This window comes from Canis aureus, chromosome 15, assembly GCF_053574225.1.
Source record: "Canis aureus isolate CA01 chromosome 15, VMU_Caureus_v.1.0, whole genome shotgun sequence".
NCBI lineage: Eukaryota > Metazoa > Chordata > Mammalia > Carnivora > Canidae > Canis > Canis aureus.
In genome coordinates this window covers 22,418,895-22,440,849 of record NC_135625.1, presented here as the reverse complement: position 1 = coordinate 22,440,849, position 21,955 = coordinate 22,418,895, and the positions used below count along the sequence as shown (strand labels likewise).

Genomic DNA, 21,955 nt, shown 5'->3' with positions numbered 1-21,955 from the left:
TGGTCTGCGAGGCCTCTAAGGTCCTTCCCCCAAATTCTGGTCTCCTAGCTTCTCACTGCCCTCTCTTCCCTTCTAAATCAAAACGTATCTCGAATTAGTAGTGATAACTCTTCCTAATTTTAGAGATGAGAAAGTTGACATACTGGAAAGAATGAAGAGGGTAAGAAAAAGGCTACTGATTTACTACTGTGTGCTTGCTAGCTGTGTAATACTGTTAAAGTGAACCAATGTGAGAGTCATCAGTATTTTTTTTTAAAGATTTATTTATTTATTTATTTATTTATTTATTCATGAGAGACACAGAGAGAGAGGCAGAGATGCTGCTTTAGATGCTGCTCCAAGTGCTGCCTGCATGAATGAATGTTACTTCCCTGGCAAATACAGGACATTCAATATATTTTTTTTGAATGAATAAATACAGGAATACATTTTTACCATGTGAAACACATACTCTTCCTTATCACAGAGGAGGAAACTGAGATTTGGAGAAGTTACACGACTTCCTCATACACAGTTCTCCAACACTTAATCTTCCTCCACTGGTAACTGTTTAACTCCTTGCCTTGTTTCCCGTGTCCTCAGGGTTTTGCTCTTTACCTTTCAAAGAGACGGACCAGCTAAACAGACCAGCAGATTTACATCCGTGGCTGCAAACGTATTGATAGACCCGGCTCCCCGCGTCCTCACCCTTTCCAGGGTTCTATGAATTTTAACGCCAACCTCTGTGGCCAGTGTCAACTCACAGCAATGGCTCCCTGGACATTTCACGCCGTTCAGGAGAGATTTTATTTTGCTACTTTAGCGGCATTAAGGAAAAAAAAAAAAAAGCAAAAAAACAAACCCAAACCCATTCCACCGTAGATCTTTTCCATGCGCCTGGACGCTTACAGAAAAGCGATGCGATCGTTTATAAATGGAATTTCAGCAGTGCTTGCATTTATCCTAGTCTACATTACGACTGATTTGTGTATGGCCCCATCACTGTGGATGATTTGTAAGACACATTAAAAACTGGCTCCTCCTCCGTCTCCCGCCCACACCCCTCGGAACCTTACACGCTTCGTGTAAAAAAAAAAAAAAAAAAAAAAAAAAAAAAAAACCCGTAGGCGCTCTTGGAAAGGACTTGAAAATTAAAACATGGCTCTGTGATTTTCAACACAAAGACCACAAACAGCGCCAGAGCCCAAGAACTATTTAAAAATACATCACATCCAGAAGTTGGAGGGCCCCAAAGTCGAAGTCGTCCAGGCCAAGTCTGCAGAGACCCTTCTAGCTTCCGCCCTGCACACACCCGGCCGGCGACACGTCGCGACGGAATTTCAGCTGCAGGAGGGGGAGAGCATCACCTGCAGTTGCACGCGCGGGGAGCGCCGCGGGGGGGCGGGGGGCGGGGGGCTCGCCAAGCCGGACCCCGGGGCCGCTCCGGAGCCGCGGCGCCGGTGCAGGGGGACGCGCGCCTCGGGGCGGACGGCGGGCGCTGCGGCAGCGGAGGCCGCCCCAGCCTCCCGCTCGCTCGCCGCGCGGGTCGGGGAGGCGGACCCCGCAGGAGAATCCCGGCCGCGCCGCGGGGCGGGGGGCGAGGCGGGGCGCTGACGTCACCTCCCCTCCCCCAGCGCCTCCAAGAGGGAGGGAGCCGGGAAAGAGGCGGCGATCCGCCGCAGTTCCCGGCCGCAACTCCTAAACTCGGCGGCTCGCTGCCTGGGCAAGTCCCGACAAACTTGGCTTCTCCCCGGCCCTGGTCCGTGGCCCTCGCGCACTCCCCTGTCGCCCTCCTGCCTTGGGTGCCCAACTTTCCACCCGGGACGGGAGCCTCCGGAGATGTGGCCACCTGGGTCCGGGCCGCGCGGGCGCATCGCACGCCCGCTGGGGACGTGCTGAAGATCGGAGGGAGGCAAAGTTGGGACTTCAGGGACGGCTTTTAACGAATAACCCGAATTTGCGTGCGCATTACGGAGCTGCCGGGGGACTTTGGAGCCGGCGCCCACCGACCCGAGGGGCTGGACTGGTGAGTTCTTTTGTGTAGTGCAAGCCTTTTTGTATTGAAGTTTAAACGCAAATGAGATTACGTGGGGGGTCGTTGGTCCCGAGCTAGCTAGTGCAGGGAAGCGTGTGCATCCTACAGGCTCGCTCTTCTTGGCGAGCCGCACAGCGCTCCGGATGCACGCGGCTCGGGAATGGGAAGATCAGTGTGCGCAGGTTTTCGGAATTCATGAGATACATACATAGCACCGCTCAAAAGAACTTGAGAAGCTATGCTGTCTGCGCATTATTTCGAATGTAACTTATTATAGAAATGGTGCCCAGGGAGGGCGCACCTCGCGGCCGCGCGATCTGCAGGGGCGCAGCGCCCTCTAGTCCGGGCCCCCGGCGAGGCGCGCGGTCCCTGCCGGGCTCCGCGCGGACCGAGAACTTGGACCTGCCGGGCGCTCCCGGGACGTGGGCGTGAGCTCCCAGCCTCCGCTTAACCACCCGCTCCAGCCCATTCGCTGCCTTAATTTTCAAATACCGGCCTTCGGCGGCCTGGTTGGAGAAGCGGTGCTGGCAGAAAGCGTTTTTTTGTTTGCAGGCACCGTCCCCTAATCCCCCTAATTTGCAAAAACCTTTGGGGACAGGGCTAGGGAGGACCAACTGTGGCAAGGACAAACGTGGAGCCTGAGCTACGTTTCCCTTTCCTGTGAAGGTGACTCGATGGTAGCACCAGAGGCATCTCTATCTCGTTTCGTTAGGGCTCAGAAGAGCCGAAAAAACGTGGCAGCGCCGGAGTCGGAAACCTCCATCTCTGGCTCTCGGCTGTTCCTGTGGCGAAAAAGTGCAACTTCTTCCAGGCGATTAGGTTTCGCGGCGAGGCTGGAAAACCGGGATTCCCAGACAGCTGTTCTAGCTCGAGTAAGGGTTTTGGTTTATCAGTGAATGGTAATTGTCTTCGGGAATTCTTTTGCGCCCTTTAAGGCATCTTGTGATTTTTATGTTCCAGGATGATGATGTCTTTTTACTTTCTGCTCTCTTCTTTCCCCTCCCACCCTTGCCCCCCTCCCCCAGCAAACTGTCGGTGTTCTTGTGTGACTGTGATTTGCCGAGAGTTGGGATTCGGCAAGAGGCGCAAGCCGGGAGAGCTTGGAGATCAGGGCACCTATTTTGAGGTGCTGCATGTATAAAATTGACCTGTAACTCCGGGCGCACTTGGCGCATTCATGGCCACGGCCGAGTGTCTGGATGATGGTGTTTGCGGGGCGTGTGAGTTTATGCGTTTTCCAAATAATGCGCAGCGTAGCAATAGTGCTGCGAATCCGCACCATTCATTCTGCAGGCATTATTTTTCCTTCCCAGCCATGACCTGCTAGACACTTTTTTTTTCCCCCCAAGCACCTTCTTTAGGATGGTTTAAGAGGAGGCTGCGTTAACTTTGAACCAAGGAATTTCTCCCTCTAACCCTAGACTCCCCCTCGCCCGCATCTGCCTCGCAGTTCCCCCTGCAGCCCCCTCCCCCGGTGCCGGGGCAAATCAGACCCCTTTGTCCTCGCAGTGTTAAATGTTCGAGTCCCACAAACTTTCCGAGGTCGTGTCCTCCCTCCTCCCTGGGCTGTTTTCCAACCCCCGGAGCTCTCCGGGCTCCAGCCGAGCGTCAGCTGTGCGGGGCGGGCGCCTGGAGATTTGCGGGCGCGGAGGACCGGCTCCCACCCCCCGGGACCTGCGCGCTCCGCCGAGTGGGGCGCCCAGGCGCCCGGGGCTTCCCCTTCTCCCTTGGGGACCTCGTAGTTTCACGTGAGGTTGGGTTCACAGTTTGTGGGGTGGACTCGCCGGCTTGGGGCAGCGCACGAGGCGGCACAGCAGCCTTTTGTCCCGCAGACGTGGGAGTCTGGGCTGCTGGGGGGGGGGGCTCCCCGCCGGAAGAGGCTGGCGTTGGGGTGCGGTTACCGGGGTCGCGAGGTTACGGGGTTTCAGCAGCTCCGCACAAAGAGGTGGCCGAGGAGGCGCTTTCATTCTCCCTGGATCTGCGGGTGGAGGGAAGGAGGAAGTGGACCCGATCTGACCGCATTCCTTTGGAGACCTCTGGGAAGATTTTTATTCCACGGGGCAACCGCAGACCCAGAACGGAGGCTTTCAAATGCAGATTTAGGAATTCCCTGAAGGTTCTAGAGACTGTAAAGGGAACCCAGAAAAGCTCTATTAGCCAGAGCTGGCTTCTTCTTCTTTTTTTCCTTTAAGCTAAACTGTTTTCCCCTTTCCCAGCAGGAAGCCTCCCATGCGCATTCCCGTGCACTGTCGGGGTGCCGGCCGTAACCGAGGGCCGCGCTAGGGCCGGCCCCTCGCGGCTCCCCGGAGCGGCGCAGGGTCACGCGCCGGGCCCCGGCGGGTGTCCTCGGGGCAGTCGGCGAGGGGCTCCGGGACCCGCGGGCGCGCGGTCCGGCCGCCGGGGAGAGTCGGCCCCGAGTTTCCGCGCCGCAGAAACGAGCGCCGGCGCTGGCGGGCGTGGCCGCGGGCGGAGGGATACCTGCCGGCGCCGAGCCGGGGGACGCGGGGGCGGCGAGCCGCGGGCCGAGCCGGGGCGCGCGGACAGCGACGAGGGCCGCCCGCGCCATGCGGCCCCGCCGGCCCGCCGAGGCCCCCGGGGGCCCCCGTCCCCGCCCGCGGGCGCGCTGAGGCGACGGGGCGCGCGTCCCCGGCAGCGCCGCGGCCACTTGGGGCCAACTTTGCCGTAAGTTTGCTAGAATCGAAGTTGGGCTGGAGGGCGGGTGACCCGGGCGGGGGCGCGCAGCGAGGCCGTGCAACTTGCAGCTCCGGGGGCGGCCGGCCTGGGGCTCCCGCGCCGCGCTGCCGCGGGGGCCGGGGAAGGCGCTGCTGCACGCCGGCTCCGCTGCCCCCCGGGACGGAGCCGCGGCGCCTGCCCGCTCGGGAAGTTCGGGACGAGCTCGGCACTCGGGCGGGAGGGGATGGTTTGCAGCGGGAGCCGAATGGGGATTACCGGGCCGAGGGCCGGGCTGCACCGGGCGCCCCGGGCTGGCCCCGGGCCGCTGCAGGGAGGCGAGCGGCGGCCGCAGGGCGCGGACTTCCGCGGCGCCCGGGAGCTCGGAAACTCCGCCGCCCTCCCCGGCGACGCCCGTGCGCGCCGAGGGCTTAACTGATCTCGCCCGGAGGCTCCTTCTTGCGGTTTACGGGAGATCCCGGCGTGGGTGACCCGAAAGCAGAGGCCGGTAGCGGGAGCTGCGGGAGCCTCGCGTGCAGCCCCGCGTGCAGCCCCGGGCCCTCCTCTCCTCCTAGATGTTCGCGCCCCGAGGGAGCGCGGCTCGGAGGCTGCGGTGCCCCCGGGTGAGCGCGGGCCGGGTCGGTGCGATTGATCAACGGCGGGGCCCGACCTCTGCGAAAGGCGCTGCTTACTACCACTTTTTTTTTTTTTTTTTCCCCTAGAAGAGAAACTTGGAAGGTCTTTTTTTTTTTTCCCCTAGAAGAGAAACTTGGAAGGTCTTTTTTTTTTTTTTTTAAGAGAGGGATTCTCATTCTTCATTGCTTTTTTTTTTTTTGACTCAGAGTGCCTTCTTCCAGCAAGCTTTCTGTGGTCTCCGTGAGATTTTTTTGTTGTTGTTGTTGTTCCCACTGATATGAATTGCAGAGCTTTGAAAAACAAGGACGCAATTGTATGCATTAGGAAAGTAAACTCAAACATTTTTTATGAACTCAAGTTTTTTTTTTTTTTCTTCTTTGCATGTGTTTGAACTACGGATTCATTAAGTGGCTTTTGTTGAACTGGTGCTTGGTAGATTTGATTTTACTTTTTTTTTTTTTCTCTTTATATTGGATATTTACAGTGACTGTTAAAATTGGAAAAAATTTGAAAGGCAAATGATCTTATCTTTTATAAAGGCAGCCTCTTAAGGCTCTGCGTTTTGGGACATAGATTTTAGGTATCCACACGAGTGAAAAGTAGGTTCTGGTACTATTTTTCCATATTATTCTGAAGCGTTGTGGTTGTTACCCAACATGTCCAGTTGTTACAGTTACTCATGAAAATGTTTCTGCAGTTGTGTACCTTAGTATTATCATATATATATTTGGCTTTATTTTTGAATTTTAAAGGGACATCTAGAACTATTCCTCTGTACTTAGTGCAGTAGTAGACTTTAAAATGGATTTTAAAATACTTGAAGCGTTACATAATTTAAAAAGAAAGCACTTGGTATAACTCTAGGTTAAGGCAAACATGGTATGTAACAAGTTCAGCATAAGATTTGATTTGAATAGAGTGTGCATTAGGGAACCCAGTTCTTGAAAAAGGAACATCTTAAGTGAGCCAAATTCTTTGTCACTCTGAAAGGAAGTGAGATTGTTAGGGGACTCAATAAAAGTGCTCAGGCCACCTGTATATTCCTTGTATCTTTTAATTAGTCACTAGAAGTTCCCCCAGTGGGTTATCATCATGCTAATACATCATTTAATCCATGTTGTGGACAAGTGCCAAAAGGCGGATCTGAAAATTATGTGTAAACTAATATGGTTTTTGGTCCCCAGCTCCCCTGCCTCTTTAGTGCATTTCTGTAGACTTAGCTCTTGAGCCACCTCTGAAGCAGTTATTTCTTTGAATGTTAGAGGTGAAAGGGATCTTACGGGTTATTTAATAACTTCCCTATCAAGTCTGCCACCACCTGTTTTCCACCGAAGTTTGGCTGATTTTACATAGACTCAGTAAACTGAATCAAATTAGTGCATTATTGTTGCATTAAATGTCTCAGTGGCCTAATTTGTGGCCTAAAGGACCTGAGTTAATAGCAGGAAGCCATAAGGCTAGGTGTCTGTTTAATCTTTATGAGTGGGAAATTGCAGTAGGTAAGCTTGCTTTTGACCAAATTATATAGATGATGAAGCCAAACTGTATTTTTTTGTCTCACTTAATTGGTCAATTTGCAAGTGTTAGTTTATCCTAAGGCACTGGAAAGGAGTTTTTGAAATGTTATTCTAGATGATTCACTCCTTCTAAGATGAGTGAGTTGCCATTTTGTCTTCTGATTCAAGTTGTATTCCATCCGATGAAGAATCTGTATATTTCACATTGTAAAGTTTTTTTTTTAAACTTTCTTTGAGTCCCAGATTTAAATAAAATTGCCAAAGTTCTTGCTCAATTGCCAAAGTTTATTATATGTGTGGAGATAAATCTATAGTTAAATTCTTTTCTACAAACTAGGAAAATCAGGCAGTATTTAATTCTTATCCTTCATAGACTGAGCATAGCGCTTCAAAATAAGCTCTGCATCACAGAAACTGATCTGGCATCTCTTATAGCCAATTTGGAAGCATTTTGAGGTGGGTGGTGACCTCTTTCTCAGCTGCTAGAAATCGGAGCCATCTCCAGGGCAGCCATCTGCACTGTCGTTACTGGCCTGGTGATTGCACCTGGATTTTCTGCTAATTTCAGGATGGACGTGTATTTCCCCATGTTATCCCTCCTTCCCTTCCCTCCCCTACTTGAGTCCTGCCTTCCAGTCTCCATGCACTCAGCAACCGTGGATCTCCTCTATGCCCAACGTTGGGCCAGACACAGGATAACAAGGTGAACAAATCACACTGCCTGCCGTCAAGGAGTTTACAGTCCAGTGGGGGAGGACAAGTAAGCAGTCGGTTGTATCCAGCATGGTAAGGGCAGGTTGGCTCACCCCAGCATCTTGGTGAGCTGGGCATGGGTGCCGAGATGGATATTAGGATAGGGTGATTTCTGAGGGAAGAGTGAATCAGAAGGGAATAATTCAAGGACAGGGAATGACGTGTGGAAAGCAGATCGGAGAAACTTTAGTTGTGACATGATTTGTGGCATGCCAAAGCATACCATGTCATCTTTAGGAAAAGCATTGATTGGTTTATTATAAATGCCTCCTTAAACCCGTTTTAACATGCCTTACAACTTTTGTGCAAGTAGAACATAGAAAATCTATGACTTGGGCTTACATTGTTTTATAGACAGGATAGTTTTTTTTTTTCCTTTTTTTATGGGGGTAGGCGCTAAGAAGGGAAGGAAAGAAAGAAGAGAGAGGTGAAAATAACTAAATGTGGGACACCTGGGTGTCTCAGGGTTGGTCAGAGTGTGATCCTGGGGTCCTGGGATCGAGTCCTGCATCGGACTCCCCACAGAGCCTGCTTCTCCCTTTGCCTATGTCTCTGCCTCTCTCTCTGTGTGTCTTATGAATAAATAAATAAGATCTTTAAAAAAAAATAAATGTGAGGAATGAAGGGCAGAAAAAAACATCATGTTCAGCTTTCCTTTTCTAAGAAGGCAGGGGATGGAAATCTTACGAGTTTGGAGCCGTTACCACTAGGCGGTGTCATCTGCTCTGGACAGCTTGGTTGTTCCCAGCCTGTGGGGAGGATGCCTTTTTGGTTTGAAAGAGAAAGTAAGTAAATTAGAGATTCAATTAGTAAAGCAGGTAGAGGTAAAATTATAAGAGATCTTTACTATAAGGCCAAGAAGAATATACTTCATAAAATCAGCAGGCTAAGGGGAAACACTGAATATTTGCAAACTAGGGGCTGATATTGCAAAGAAGTTTTCATGAGATAGATTTGGTTGTGGCCCATAGGTTGAGTAGTAAAGGGGCCACAAAGCAGAAATACTGGAAAGCTAGGAAATCCTTTGAGCAAATATAAATAAGGACTAGATGACAACAGCAGGAAGAGAAAGGGAACAATTTTTGAGAAGTCTCAATAACTTTAGATAACGGAGGTTTGGTAGTTAGAAATAAAAGATCATGTGTGTGAAAGAAGGAAGTGGTGGGGGCAGGGTGGGGAGCAGAGAAGTCTCTGGTGGGAGGAGGCTGTAAAGATTTTTTTAAAGATTTATTTGTTAGAAAGCACGAGCAGGGGGAGAGGGAGAGAGAGAGAAGTAGACTCTTCACTGAGCAGGGTGCCCACTTGGGACTCGATCCCAGAACTCTGGGATCATGACCTGAGCCAAAGCAGACGCTTAACCCATGGAGCCACCCAGGCACCCCTAAAGATTTTAGTACAGTCTCTAGTTTTCCAAATAAAGAAATGGATTCCAAAGGTTAGCTAACTTCCTTGAATCCGCACTGTCGGTTAGGGACAAAGCCAGGGCTAGATCACATTTTTATGTTTGCCAGCCCCGTCTTTCTTACTTGATTTCTTGGATTGCAAGCCTGAGTGATTTGTGATTTGGGAAGTGTCGAAACTCTTCTGGCATAGAAATGTACAATGGAAAAATAGGGTGGAATGGCTGGTGTTTTGCAACTGGGAGTGGGTGAGAGGCAGTGTCACATAGGTCCGATGGTATCTCAGGAAGAGTGTGCCCGCTCTTGAGGGGGAGGTTAAGGCTGGAATGCGGGATTCCAGAACGATCCTTTACAATCAGGGCATGAGGTCTGATTGGATGAGGTCTTTAAGGACAATACCTTAGACATGTGTTAAAAGAGATGGAAGAGGTTTGTAATGGCAAACGTGAAGGTGAGAGTATAAAAGAGTGTTGGAAGAGAATCAGGGAAACTGAGCCCTTCATCTTCTACATGTGGTGGATTGCCACGTGTTAGGCAGTCTGTGACATGTAAAGGACACAGCGGTGTTGGGGCTGGTGGTGGCGTGAGCAGTGTGACATTGAGTCAGGGAGTGCTGAGGAAAGGGCATCTGATCTGACATTGGCTTGCGACACCAGGAGAAGCGGTTTGTGTTGCCAGGATGGGTGTGAGGCCCTGCAGAGCAGTCAAGGGTAGAGATGGCCTCTTTACAGGAGGCAGAAGTCAGGTAGCCCTGAGCAAGAATGTTTTTAGAATTTTCCCTGAACGAGAAAGAGAAACCTAAGGTGTGAGTTTGAAGGAAGTGAAGGTTGGAATAAAGTTTGTTCTTAAGTAGGGATGGGTGTGTGTAGACGCTGCAACAGGGGCCTGTTGTGATGGAGTCGTTGAGTGTGGTGTTCGGGAGGGAGTGATGATTTAGGGGAGAGCTTCAGAAGAGGCAGCGTCCTACGGCCCTGGAGGGCGTCTTTATTTGTAGCTGGTCGGGTCCCATCCCTTCTGCGAGGTGGGAAGAAGGGGGAACAGGGGAAGAGAGCATTTCAGGGAGAGGGAGAGGAGGGACTTTCTACGTGGTGCCTTTCCATTTTCTAACCTTACACGGAACATCCACATTCCTGATCCATCATGTAGTGAAATACCTGTACGTGTACCCAGAAATGACTGTAATCGTAATTTGGCCAGGAGTAACCCTTCCCTGATTTGGGAGTGGGGGGAAGTGGCCAGTGTTAATTACCGGCTGCCCCGTGAAGGTGACACTTAAAGGATTCCTCTTTGCAGAGAAAAATACATTAGGTGAGAGGATCTTAGAGGCGTAAACTGTGTTTATGGAGCTTCTCTGTGAGCAGTGTTTGCCCTGGAGCCTGGGTGAGGAGAAAGTGGTTGGAGGGTGAGTAACACATAGGGGTCATGTCTTGTCTGTAGAAGCAGGAGAGGAAAGGGAGTAGCTGGGCCTCCCTAGCGCAGCCAGAAGGGCCTACGCCGCCGCTTCCGTCCGTCTCGTCTTTGATGTCAAGTAGCACAGAACAGCCGGAGACCGTCCTCTTCACATACCTCGAGAGGTTTCGTGGGCTCAAAGCAGGTAAATTACACAGCAGATTTTCTATGGAGGCCACTTAAAAAGGAGGAGGTCTCTTTAACTTCCTTAAGGTCTTAAGTTCTGGAAAAAAAGTTATCCTGTGCTGAGGGGAGAGGCTTGGAGTTCTCGCTGTCAGTAGGTTGAAGACGGCTCTGAGTTAAATTGGAATCAGTTGTTGATCATTCGAAGGCAGTATTTAAATCAAGTCATTGCTTAGGGTAATCAGACTTATTGCAGCTCCAATCAGAACTAACAACATGCAGAATTACCAGAAGCAGTTAAATGATACATACGAAGCCTACGGCTGCTGTTCAGTTCTGGCTTCATAGCTGGGCCCCCCCCCCACCCCTATTCTGACTGACAAACATCTTAACACGGCTTACAAAGATCTAGTGTGCACCCAGAAAATAAAGATCCACCCATTAATTTCACAGGGTAACAATGAATGCTTCTAAAAGTACTCTTCATGGCTATTATAATTTATCAGGAAAATGATTTATTTTTCCTCTTGTAAATGTTAGGAAGCTGTGAATTGGTTATAGTTGAGAAACAGCCTTCCTTAGTACGATACAATCTCTTTTTTTGACTCTTATGAAATGATTTTAGAGACCATTAAATGTTTATTTAATATACAGTGTTTTTAAAAAAGATTTTATTTATTTATTCATGAGAGACAGAGGCAGAGACACAGGCAGAGGGAGAAGCAGGCTGCATGCAGGGAGCCCCATGTGGGACTTGATCGCAGGTGCCCAGGATCAGTCCCTGGGCCAAAGGCAGGCACCAAACCGCTGAGCCACCCAGGGAGGGATCCCCTAATAGACAATATTTTTTAAAAAGTCACATTTCATATCGTTGTCTTTGACAACTCTGTGACGTTTTTCTTTGAAAACGTAATCTTCTGGGCAGTTTAGACATCTTCAAAATCAAAAGTACTTTTAAAATGTGACGCTGTTCAAACTGAACATTAAGCTCTGAGTTTCAGTAATAAGTGACGCTCTTACTGCTGCTGATACAGAATGGGAGTATGTGGGAGAGCACGCTGAGGGAGCACAGAGTTCTTCATGTGAATATTTTTGTGTATTTTTGTCATCACAGGTGGAATTGATACTGTTTCCCTATAGTCTGGAGGGCTAATGGTGTGTTAAGAATTGGGACCTCTAAATAATGAATGTACAACATTTAATAGATTTTATGCATGTGTAATGCTGCGTCCCACATAATCCTGTCTCGGAAGCCTATGAAACATTTCTCAATCTTCAGCTTTAGATCTAAGTATTTGAATTTTTCGCAGCACTGGGGCTGTGTCCTGTTTTGCAAAGAATTTGCAGTCACAGTAATTGACTTGGAATACTTGACGTGAAGGTCTCCCTAATGAAGAAATATGAGCATGTTAATATCCGATTTCTAGTGGAAAAATTATTTTTCTCTCATTTATGGATTTTCAGAAATCTGTGCTAAAGATATTTCAGCTTTGGACCTGAGGCCCTTTTCCATAAGGGCTGAACTAAGTAAACACTCCTGATTTTCACTTCGCAAAACGCGTTGAAGAAATCCTAACTTACTGTGAGTTCAAGTAGTATGATCACCTTCTAAATATCAAAGTGTAGCCTTCAGCTAAAATCATTTTAATTTTCATAAGCATGAACTCTAGGTAATGTACTTCTCAGATGAAATGGTATTAGTATCTTTTTTGAGTCTTTTTCTTCCCCCTTCAGCCTTAACTGTTTGTTCTGCATAGAGGAATAGCCACTGTTTCTTTGATGGTGGCATTTTATAGCAGACCCTGAGTTCACAGTTCCGGGTTATGTTACCAAAATGTTAACAATATCTCCTACTTAAAAGCGGACTTTTTTCCCCCCCTGATCAAAAGGATTTCCTTTAACAGTTGATTCTAATCACAGTGGCATTCCATCAGCCAGGTTTGCAGAGTCCATTCCAGGGTTCGAAGGGTTTCTGTGATGAGTGTGGTCCCACAGGGGGTAGTCCAGAGAGAAGAGTGGGTCCTGCTGTGGCCCTGCCCAGTGGCTGAGATGCTGTGGGGAGAGAACAGTTACGGTGCTGCGGAGTGCTGGGCCTTTCCCTTGGGCAGGGCTTAGGGGTGTGTGTGGGGGGGGAGGTTGGGGCAGGGTGAAGGCCTCCGGGGCCAGCCAGCAGTGTGCGTAGCAGTGGTACCAGCCAGTATTTCAGGGTCATTTCCGTGTAATGATGTTAGGCTTCAGCTATTCAAAGATTGATGGACCGATTGTCTTTCCCACGCCACTGTTCAGAGCTTCTGTGTCAGTGACTGTGTCCTGTCTCTTGGGCTGGTTCTTAATCAACTCCTCTGTCCTCCAGTTCTTGGAGACCATCAGGGATCTGTGCTTAGTTTTCTTTTTGATCTGTGTTCTCTCCCTCGGTCTTACTCAGTTTTATGGCTTCAAATAAAATCTGTATTTATTATGGGCAAATCTCAAATTTGGGTCTGCACGCTGGACCTCACCCACACATCTCACTGCCCACTCGAAGTCATTGCTTGGGTAACAGTGGGCATTTCCACCTGACCTTTCCAAAACTGAACTCCTGCTCTTAATATCTAGATCCTGTTCCTCTCCGAGGGCCTGGCAGCTCCTTTCCTTTGCTCAGCACAGGGTCCTTGGAATCTTGATACCTGTTTTCCTTCTCTCTCTCTCTCTCTTTCTCTGTCTCTCTCTTCTCCCCTCACTCCCTCCCCTGCCCCCTCTGCCCCTTCAAGTCATCCACAAATCTTGGAATAGATCTAGAATTCAACTGCTGCTCTGTACCTCCAGCACTAGCCTTTCTGGGCTGAGCCACCGAGGCCTGTCACCTCAATTATTGCAATAATCTTCTAACTGGTTTATCACAGTGCATCAGTGCTCGTTCACTTCGTTCACTAGTAAGGCGTGTACCATAATCGAGCTATGAACAACAGGGGAAACTATCTCCATAACTTTTCTATAAATTGGAAATACTTCTAAAATTAAAAATTTATGGAAAAAATCCTCCCTGTATAGCTCTCCCCTTGCCCTCACTGTACCCCAGCCACAGTGGTCCCTGCTGTTTCTCTGTCTCTTGCTTCTCAGGGGGTTTTAATGGGTAGAGAGCAGGATAATACTGAACATTCTAAAATCTAAAATGTGCCCTGGGCCTTTTGAATTTAGGGTTCTCTCTTTCCCTTCAGATTCCTGACCACAGTCCCTTGTCCTGCTTTATTTTTCTCCTCTCTGTCTCATCCTCAGCATGCGACATACTTGTTTCTCACCAGGAAACGTGTCTTCCATGAGGATTTGTTGCCAGTTTGGCTCACTGTTGTATCCCCAGCATCTAGAACTATTTCTAGCACATAGCAGGTATTCATTAAATGCTCCTTGAATGAGTCAAATAATTGGTGAGGGGAGTGAATGATTGATACAGATGACATGCACCTTTGCTGAAAAAATTCAGATAGAACAGTGAAGATGTAGCATGAACATTCCCTCAGCTGCCTATTCTGCAGTAACCACTGTTGATGGTTTACTTTTTTATCCGTCTAGAGTTTTTGTGTTCATTTTTCAGCCCTTTCATGTACGTACCGTGCACACCCCTCCCTTTTTACAAACATAAATGGGATCAGTTTCATTTTGCCAGTTAACCTATCTGGACATGTCTACATAGCAATGTACAGAGTGCTGTCTTGTTCTTTTTAGTGGCTGCATAATATTTTATATGTAGAATTAAGCCACAATATTTAAACTGCTTGCTGTAGAACCCTGCATAATACTCTGTTCTAAAGGTAGCACTAATAAGTCTAGTAAAACAAAAGACAATGCGTGTTTAACGTCAGCTTAAGTGTTCTTAAAAGCATTTTCTGTCCATATATACGTGTATTTTGTTCCTAGTTTATAAATGCCTCGGGATCAGGAAATAGTCATTAGTTCTTTGTACCTTACATGGTCTGTCTTGTCGCACATTCCCTATACCTGTAGGTTGAATTGAAGTTTTCCCTTGTTTTGACAAAATTATTTGATCATTACATAGTTAAAATTGCCCTGAATATTAGAACTGTTGAACAACTGAAGAGATTGTTTGGGGAGAAAACTGGTTTCTTATTTTGTTTAAATGATAATTGTTCTCCTGGAGGTCAAAAGTCTTTGTAATTTCCTGACTTTATCTGTTGAGGACACGGCAAGATAGCTAACGAACAAGTTAAGGTGCCCAACTGGGGTATGATTTAGTATCAATTAGGCTTCTTATTGCTTCGTGTGTATCAGGGCTCCACCCCCCCCTTCATGAAATGACTAATGGGGCAAAGTTGGCAGTGGCGCAGTTAGGATACAGTAAATTAATGCTGGGGTGCTAATTTCAGCTGGCCTTGAAACCAGCCCTCCAGTGTCCTGGCTGCTTTCACCGTTGGGTGGGACTTATATTCTGTGAATACTCATTTGGGAGTTACTTTGCCGAGGTGCAATGCTGTCCTCTACTGAGTGTACTGGGGATGTTTTGTGAGGCTCTGTTGATTATTTGTAGGGTGAATTTGTAGGTATTTAGAGGAACAGTTGATCTGAAAATAATTGTCCTGCTCACCCGGCAGGCCAGCCCAGTGGACCGCCTGCTTCCCACTTGAAAGGCAACCCTTTCTTAAATGCTCCCTTGCCTTCTCTTGTACCCTCTGACCTTCCCACAGGGCCTGCTGCCTTGTTGCGTTGATTGGCCCTCTCCATGTGTTAGCTTAGACACCTTAGCTGTGTATGTATGTGTGTGTCTTGTATTCAGTTGTGAACACTGGTTGTTGACAGCAGTGGGGGATAAAACATTGATGTGGTTGCTGAGATTTGCTTTGCTGACTTAGGAAAAGTTCTGCTTGACATTAAGCTGCTGTTTTTCCATTTGTAAATGGGCTCTTTTTGGACTCCTGTTGGTTTAGAAGTGACCTCAGGATCAAAGTGTTGTTAATTATTTTATAATTATTTTAATATCTTTAAGTAGTTACGTGGTGCTAAATGAGACCGTAAACCCTTACATTTTGTAGGGAGTGAACTTAATTACTCTTACAAAGAAATAATTTCAGGGCAGCCCGGGTAGCTCAGCAGTTTAGCGCTGCCTTCAGCCCACGGTGTGATCCTGGAGACCCAAGATCAAGTCCCGCATTGGGCTCCCTGCGTGGAGCCTGCTTTGCTTCTCCCTCTGCTTGTGTCTCTGCGCCTCTCTCTCTCTCTTTCTCTCATGAATAAATAAATAAAATCTTAAAAAAAAATATTTCAGGATGAATTTTGAAATGGGATTGCAGAATGTCATTGTGGGAGGTCAGATGAAATCACCTTTCAGAGTTTTTGTTATTCCAAATTAATTGTTCAAAGCTTCTTGGGCTTAGGATACTTTAGTGGCATTAAATTTGTGGGCTCTCCGGTATTTATTACATATAGGTAAACCTAAAACATGTTTGTTATCTCCCTTTGTTAACAATTGGTTATGTTTGCCTTGAAGATTTAAGTCTAAGAATACAACTTAGTTGTTAGAGTTGGCAGGCTTTGATCTGATGCTCCTTAAGATTCTTTGAGTCATCAAAGTATGAGAAAAGATTTTACCTAAACTTAGTAAATACAGAGGTGTTCGAGATATTGATACTTGGGAAACAGGAAAAAAAATCCTAAAAACTACTGCATTTATTTATATTCCATACAGACATACAATACTTTATTAAAACGTGAGGTCCCAAGCAAACTAACAAAACAGATTTTCAGTTTTGTTTTATTTCTTTGAGGTCATGATTCTTCTTTCTTTCTTTTGCTTTAGGCTCCTGAGAGTTAAGCAATGGGGAGATCCCTGGACTTGCTTTATCTTCTGCTCCTCCTCCTGCAGCATTTTGGAGATGGTGACGGAAGCCCATCACTTGCCCAGATCCCTCTCCAGTTTACACACTTCCAGTACAATGTCACCGTGCATGAAAACTCCGCAGCCAAAACCTATGTTGGGCATCCTGTGAAGATGGGTATTTACCTTACAGATCCATCGTGGGAGTTAAGATACAAAATTGTTTCTGGAGACAATGAAAACCTTTTCAAAGCTGAAGAGTATGTTCTTGGAGACTTTTGCTTCTTAAGAATAAGGACCAAAGGAGGAAATACAGCTATTCTTAATAGAGAAGTGAAAGACCATTACACCTTGATAGTCAAAGCAGTTGAAAAAAATACTAATGCTGAAGCACGAGCCAAGGTCAGGGTGCAAGTGCTGGATACAAATGACTTGAGACCTCTCTTCTCACCCACCTCGTACAGTGTTTCCTTACCCGAAAACACAGCCATAAGGACCAGTATTGCAAGAGTCAGTGCCACAGATGCAGACATAGGAACCAATGGAGAGTTTTACTATAGTTTCAAAGACCGAACAGACATGTTTGCTATTCACCCAACCAGTGGCACAGTAGTTTTAACTGGTAGACTTGATTACGCAGAGACCAAGCTCTATGAAATGGAAATTCTGGCTGTGGACCGTGGGATGAAATTGTATGGTAGCAGTGGTATCAGCAGCATGGCCAAGCTGACCGTTCATGTGGAACAGGCCAATGGATGTGCTCCCGTGATAACAGCCGTGACGTTGTCACCATCAGAACTGGACAAGGACCCAACGTATGCAATCGTAACAGTGGATGACTGCGATCAGGGTCCCAATGGGGAAATAGCTTCCTTAACCATCGTGGCCGGTGACCTCCTTCAGCAGTTTAAAACGGTGAGGTCCTCTCCGGGGAGTAAAGAATATAAAGTCAAAGCAGTTGGCGGCGTTGATTGGGACAGTCATCCTTTCGGCTACAATCTGACACTGCAGGCTAAAGACAAAGGAACTCCTCCCCAGTTCTCTTCTGTCAAAGTAATTCATGTGGCTTCTCCACAGTTCAAAGCCGGCCCTGTCAAGTTTGAAAAGGATGTTTATAGAGTGGAAATCAGTGAATTTGCTCCTTCTCATACACCCGTGGTCATGGTGAAGGCCACACCCAGTTATTCTCATCTGAGGTATGTTTTTAAAAGTACACCTGGAAAAGCTAAATTCGGTTTAAATCACAACACCGGTCTCATTTCCATTTTAGAACCAGTTAAAAGACAGCAGGCGTCCCATTTTGAGTTGGAAGTGACAACCAGTGACAGAAGAGCCTCCACCAGAGTCTTGGTTAAAGTCTTAAGTGCAAATAGCAATCCCCCTGAATTTACCCAGACCGCTTACAAAGCCTCTTTTGATGAGAATGTGCCCATTGGTACGGCTGTCATGAGTGTGAGTGCCGTAGACCCCGATGAGGGGGAGAACGGGTATGTGACTTACAGTATTGCCAATTTAAATCACGTGCCATTCGTCATTGACCATTTCACCGGTGCTGTGAGTACTTCAGAAAACTTGGACTATGAGCTCATGCCTCGAGTTTATACTCTGAGGATCCGGGCATCCGACTGGGGCTTGCCGTACCGCCGGGAAGTCGAAGTCCTTGCCACAGTGACCCTCAATAACTTGAATGACAACACGCCCTTGTTTGAGAAAATCAACTGTGAGGGAACGATCCCCAGGGATCTAGGTGTGGGGGAGCAAATAACTACCGTTTCTGCCATCGATGCCGATGAACTTCAGTTGGTCCGATACCAGATTGAAGCTGGAAATGAACTGGATCTGTTTAGCTTAAACCCCAACTCTGGGGTGCTGTCCCTGAAGCAGTCGCTCCTGGAAGGCTTGGGGACCAGGGTGTCCTTTCACAGCCTGAGGATCACAGCTACAGATGGAGAGAATTTTGCCACGCCGTTATACATCAACCTCACGGTGGCCGCCAGCCGCAAGCCAGTCCACTTGCAGTGTGAAGAGACTGGCGTTGCCAAAATGCTGGCGGAGAAGCTCCTGCAGGCCAATAAGTTACACAGTCAGGGAGAGGTCGAGGATGTTTTCTTTGATTCCCACTCTGTCAATGCGCACACCCCACAGTTCAGAAGTTCCCTTCCAACTGGCATCGAGGTAAAGGAAAACCATCCAGTGGGTTCCAACATAATTGTCCTGAATGCCACTGACCTTGACACTGGCTTCAATGGAAAACTGGTCTATGCTATTTCTGGAGGAAATGAGGATAGTTGCTTCATTATTGACATGGAAACCGGAATGCTAAAAATCTTATCGCCACTTGACCGTGAAACGACGGACAAGTACACCCTGAACATTACAGTGTCTGACCTTGGTATACCACAGAAGGCCGCTTGGCGTCTCATAGACATCAGAGTTCTGGATGCCAATGATAATCCCCCGGAGTTTTTACAGGAGAGCTATTTTGTGGAAGTGAGCGAAGACAAAGAGATTAATAGTGAAATCATCCAGGTTGAAGCCACAGATAAAGATTTAGGGCCAAATGGACATGTGACCTACTCTATTCTGACAGACACAGATAAATTTTCCATTGACAGCATGACCGGCGTTGTTAAAATCGTGTACCCTTTGGATCGAGAAGTACAGCAGGTGCATTACTTGAAGATTGAGGCCAGGGATCAAGCCAGAGAAGAGCCCCAGTTGCTTTCCACTGTGCTTTTGAAAGTATCATTGGAGGATGTTAATGACAACCCACCTAAATTCATTCCACCTAATTACCGTGTGAAAGTTCGGGAGGACCTTCCAGAAGGAACCATAATCATGTGGTTGGAGGCCTATGATCCTGACTTAGGTCAGTCTAGCCAAGTGAGATACAGTCTTCTGGACCACGGAGAAGGACACTTTGATGTGGATAAACTCAGTGGAGCCGTCAGAATTGTGCAGCATTTGGACTTTGAGAAGAAGCAAGTATATAATCTCACCGTGAGGGCCAAAGACAAAGGGAAGCCGGTTTCTCTGTCTTCCACTTGCTATGTGGAAGTTGAGGTCATTGACGTGAATGAGAACTTACACCCACCAGTGTTTTCCAGCTTCGTGGAAAAGGGTGTAGTGAAAGAAGATGTCCCAGTTGGTTCCTCGGTAATGACAGTATCTGCTCGTGATGAGGACACAGGAAGAGACGGGGAGATCCGCTATTCCATTAGAGATGGTTCCGGGGTTGGTGTTTTCAAAATAGATGAAGAAACCGGTAAATATATTCTTATTACTCTGGTTTTCCTAAAGTGAATGTCTGCCTGGCGCTAGCTGCTTTACTTACTGTTCCCTTTCGGCCTGTGTCCGGGCTCAACGTGGAAGTGTACAGGCATGCTTTTTCTGCTTTTCCAGGTGGCTCTGTGTGTTGTAAGCAGTGAGTTTGGAATCAGAGGAACTTGAATGACTTGAGATAAAATGGGTTTAAAAAAAAAAACAAAAACACACTGGAGGAAGTTGAAATCGTCACCAGTGATACTGATCTTTTAAGTTTGTGCTCTGTATTATCAGCAGCATCACTGTGGTTTTGCTGTAACTTTGAGAAAGCATTCCAGAGCTTTGCAAGCTAGTGTGTTTGCAAGACTTACAACAGCCCCTGCCACTACCTGGCGTGCCTTGCAGAGATTATTGAACACCTGCGAGATGATGCAGTGCACAGAGAGGACCCTCTGCTAAACCTTCCCGGGTGTGGGCTGCTTTCCGTGGGAGCCCCTCCAGGTTTCGTTGAGAGGCAGATGTAGGATAGGGCAGTGTTGAAGGGACTTGGCCCTTTCGGTTGCTCGTGGGGTGATCTTGACAGGTTAATTCTCATATGGAAACCGACTTCCTGGGTCAGATGGGGACGCTCAGAATGGCTGCAGGATAAATGCGAGATAAAGTGAAATAACCTGACAGAGCTGCCCAACATGCGGTAGGGTCTGTTCACGTCTTGGAAGTGGTAGGAATGCTTTGTTAGGATTCTCTTCCACCTGGAATACGAGCCTCAAGCCAGAACACCCAAGACAGCCGGTTTATGCCAGAGTGTGTATTGTTTCGCACCTCCTGCACATCTCTAATTTAGCTGCTTTTCATGGATATTACAGTTCTGTGTCAGTCTCCTCCCCACAGACCGGGTGGCTTCAACCACAGACATTGCTCTTCTCACAGTTCTGGAGGCTGGAAGTGTTGGCATGGTTTTCTCTGAGCCTTTTCTCCTTGGTTTGTCTTCTCCCTGTGTCTTCACACCATCGTCCCTGTGTATGTGTGTGTCCTCATCTCTTCTCAAAAGGACAACAGTCCTGTTGGATTAGGGACCACCCTAATGAGCTCATTTTATTTCTCTCTTTTAAGTCCTTATCTCCAAGTCATGTTCTGAGATAGAGATGATTGGGACCTGAATGCATGAATTTTGGGGGATGCAGTTCAGCCCCAAACCACCTTTCAGGACAGGCTTTTAGCTCATGGGTTTACTGTCCTCAGTCCTAGCAAGAAGGTACCAGGCATGTAGAAGCTGCTCATTAAATGTTGGAGGATTGAGTAAATTAATGATTAATTTGGGTTTGAAAGTGCTGCCCTCTGAGAATGGTAGTGGAAAAGAAGGAAACTGTGGGTGGTAATCACAGTGCTAGATTAACTGCCATAGAGTTCAGTTTTTTAATCTCATTGGTATTTCCTTTATGACTATATCCATTCTAAAAAAGATGCTTTTCTTAATACGTTGAAACTTTTTAAGTTTATATTCAGTAATCCCACAAATAAATTCTTTAGTTAATACCCACCCCACCAACCATGTGTATATCTAACATGCATAAAGTACAAGAAACATTATTATCCTAGAAATGAGTCATTTTAGAGGCTATAATATTTTTAATGTACTTTTGTTTATCCATGGGATTTTTTTTTCTAATGAGTTATATACTAGTAGCATGGTATATAGATGTATCAATGGATTATATACCTTTCACCTAAAATACCAGATTTTATTTTTCAATTCTTTTTTTTAAGTTTCTAGATACTTATTTGTCTTTAGTTTATTTTTTAATTTCAGTATAATTAATGTATAAAATACCAGATTTCTTTTTTAAAAAAATTTATTTATTCATGAGAGACACAGAGAAGCAGAGACACAGGAAGGGGGAAGAAGCAGGCTCCGCACAGGGAGCCCCATGTGGGACTTGATCCCCAGACCTGGGATCATGCCCTGAGCTGGAGGCAGATGCTCAACTGCTGAGCCACCCAGGTATCCCAATACCAGATTTCTGTTTATTTTTTATTTTTTTACATTTTACTGCTATTTAAAATCTTTAATCAGATTTCATCAGATTATCAGCCATATGACATGTCACTATTAGCTTTCTATAAAATAACTTTGCTTTCTGCGTACATTGTCCGTGCCATAAAAAATAAAACCATATACTAGGTAGAGAACTTTATTAACCTTGTTCCAAACTTTATTCCCAGTCTTCTTCAGCTTAATTAGCTGCAAAGAATGAATTGTATCTGAGCAAAAACTGAAAACCATGTCCAAGGAGCTTGGGCTTAAAAATCTTAAGAGCTGTAA

At 47.0% G+C, this 21,955-nt stretch overlaps 1 protein-coding gene across 5 annotated transcripts in view; it reads left to right on the top strand.

The window, feature by feature from the left end:
- Nucleotides 1-1,632: 1,632 nt before the first annotated feature.
- Nucleotides 1,633-21,955, top strand: part of FAT1 (FAT atypical cadherin 1) — a 127,204-nt gene continuing 106,881 nt past the window's right edge. For 2 of the 5 annotated variants that reach the window (XR_013352704.1, XM_077848811.1), the window contains exons 1-2: nt 1,633-2,005; nt 16,351-19,633. Coding sequence is in view for 4 of the 5 variants with exons in the window: in XM_077848811.1 (XP_077704937.1) it covers nt 16,369-19,633 (3,265 nt within the window). In the remaining variant the exon portion in view is untranslated. Of the gene's footprint in view, nt 2,006-4,581; nt 4,697-16,350; nt 19,634-21,955 lie in introns of those variants that run through there. The other 3 variants (XM_077848810.1, XM_077848807.1, XM_077848809.1) reach the window with 2 other exon arrangements.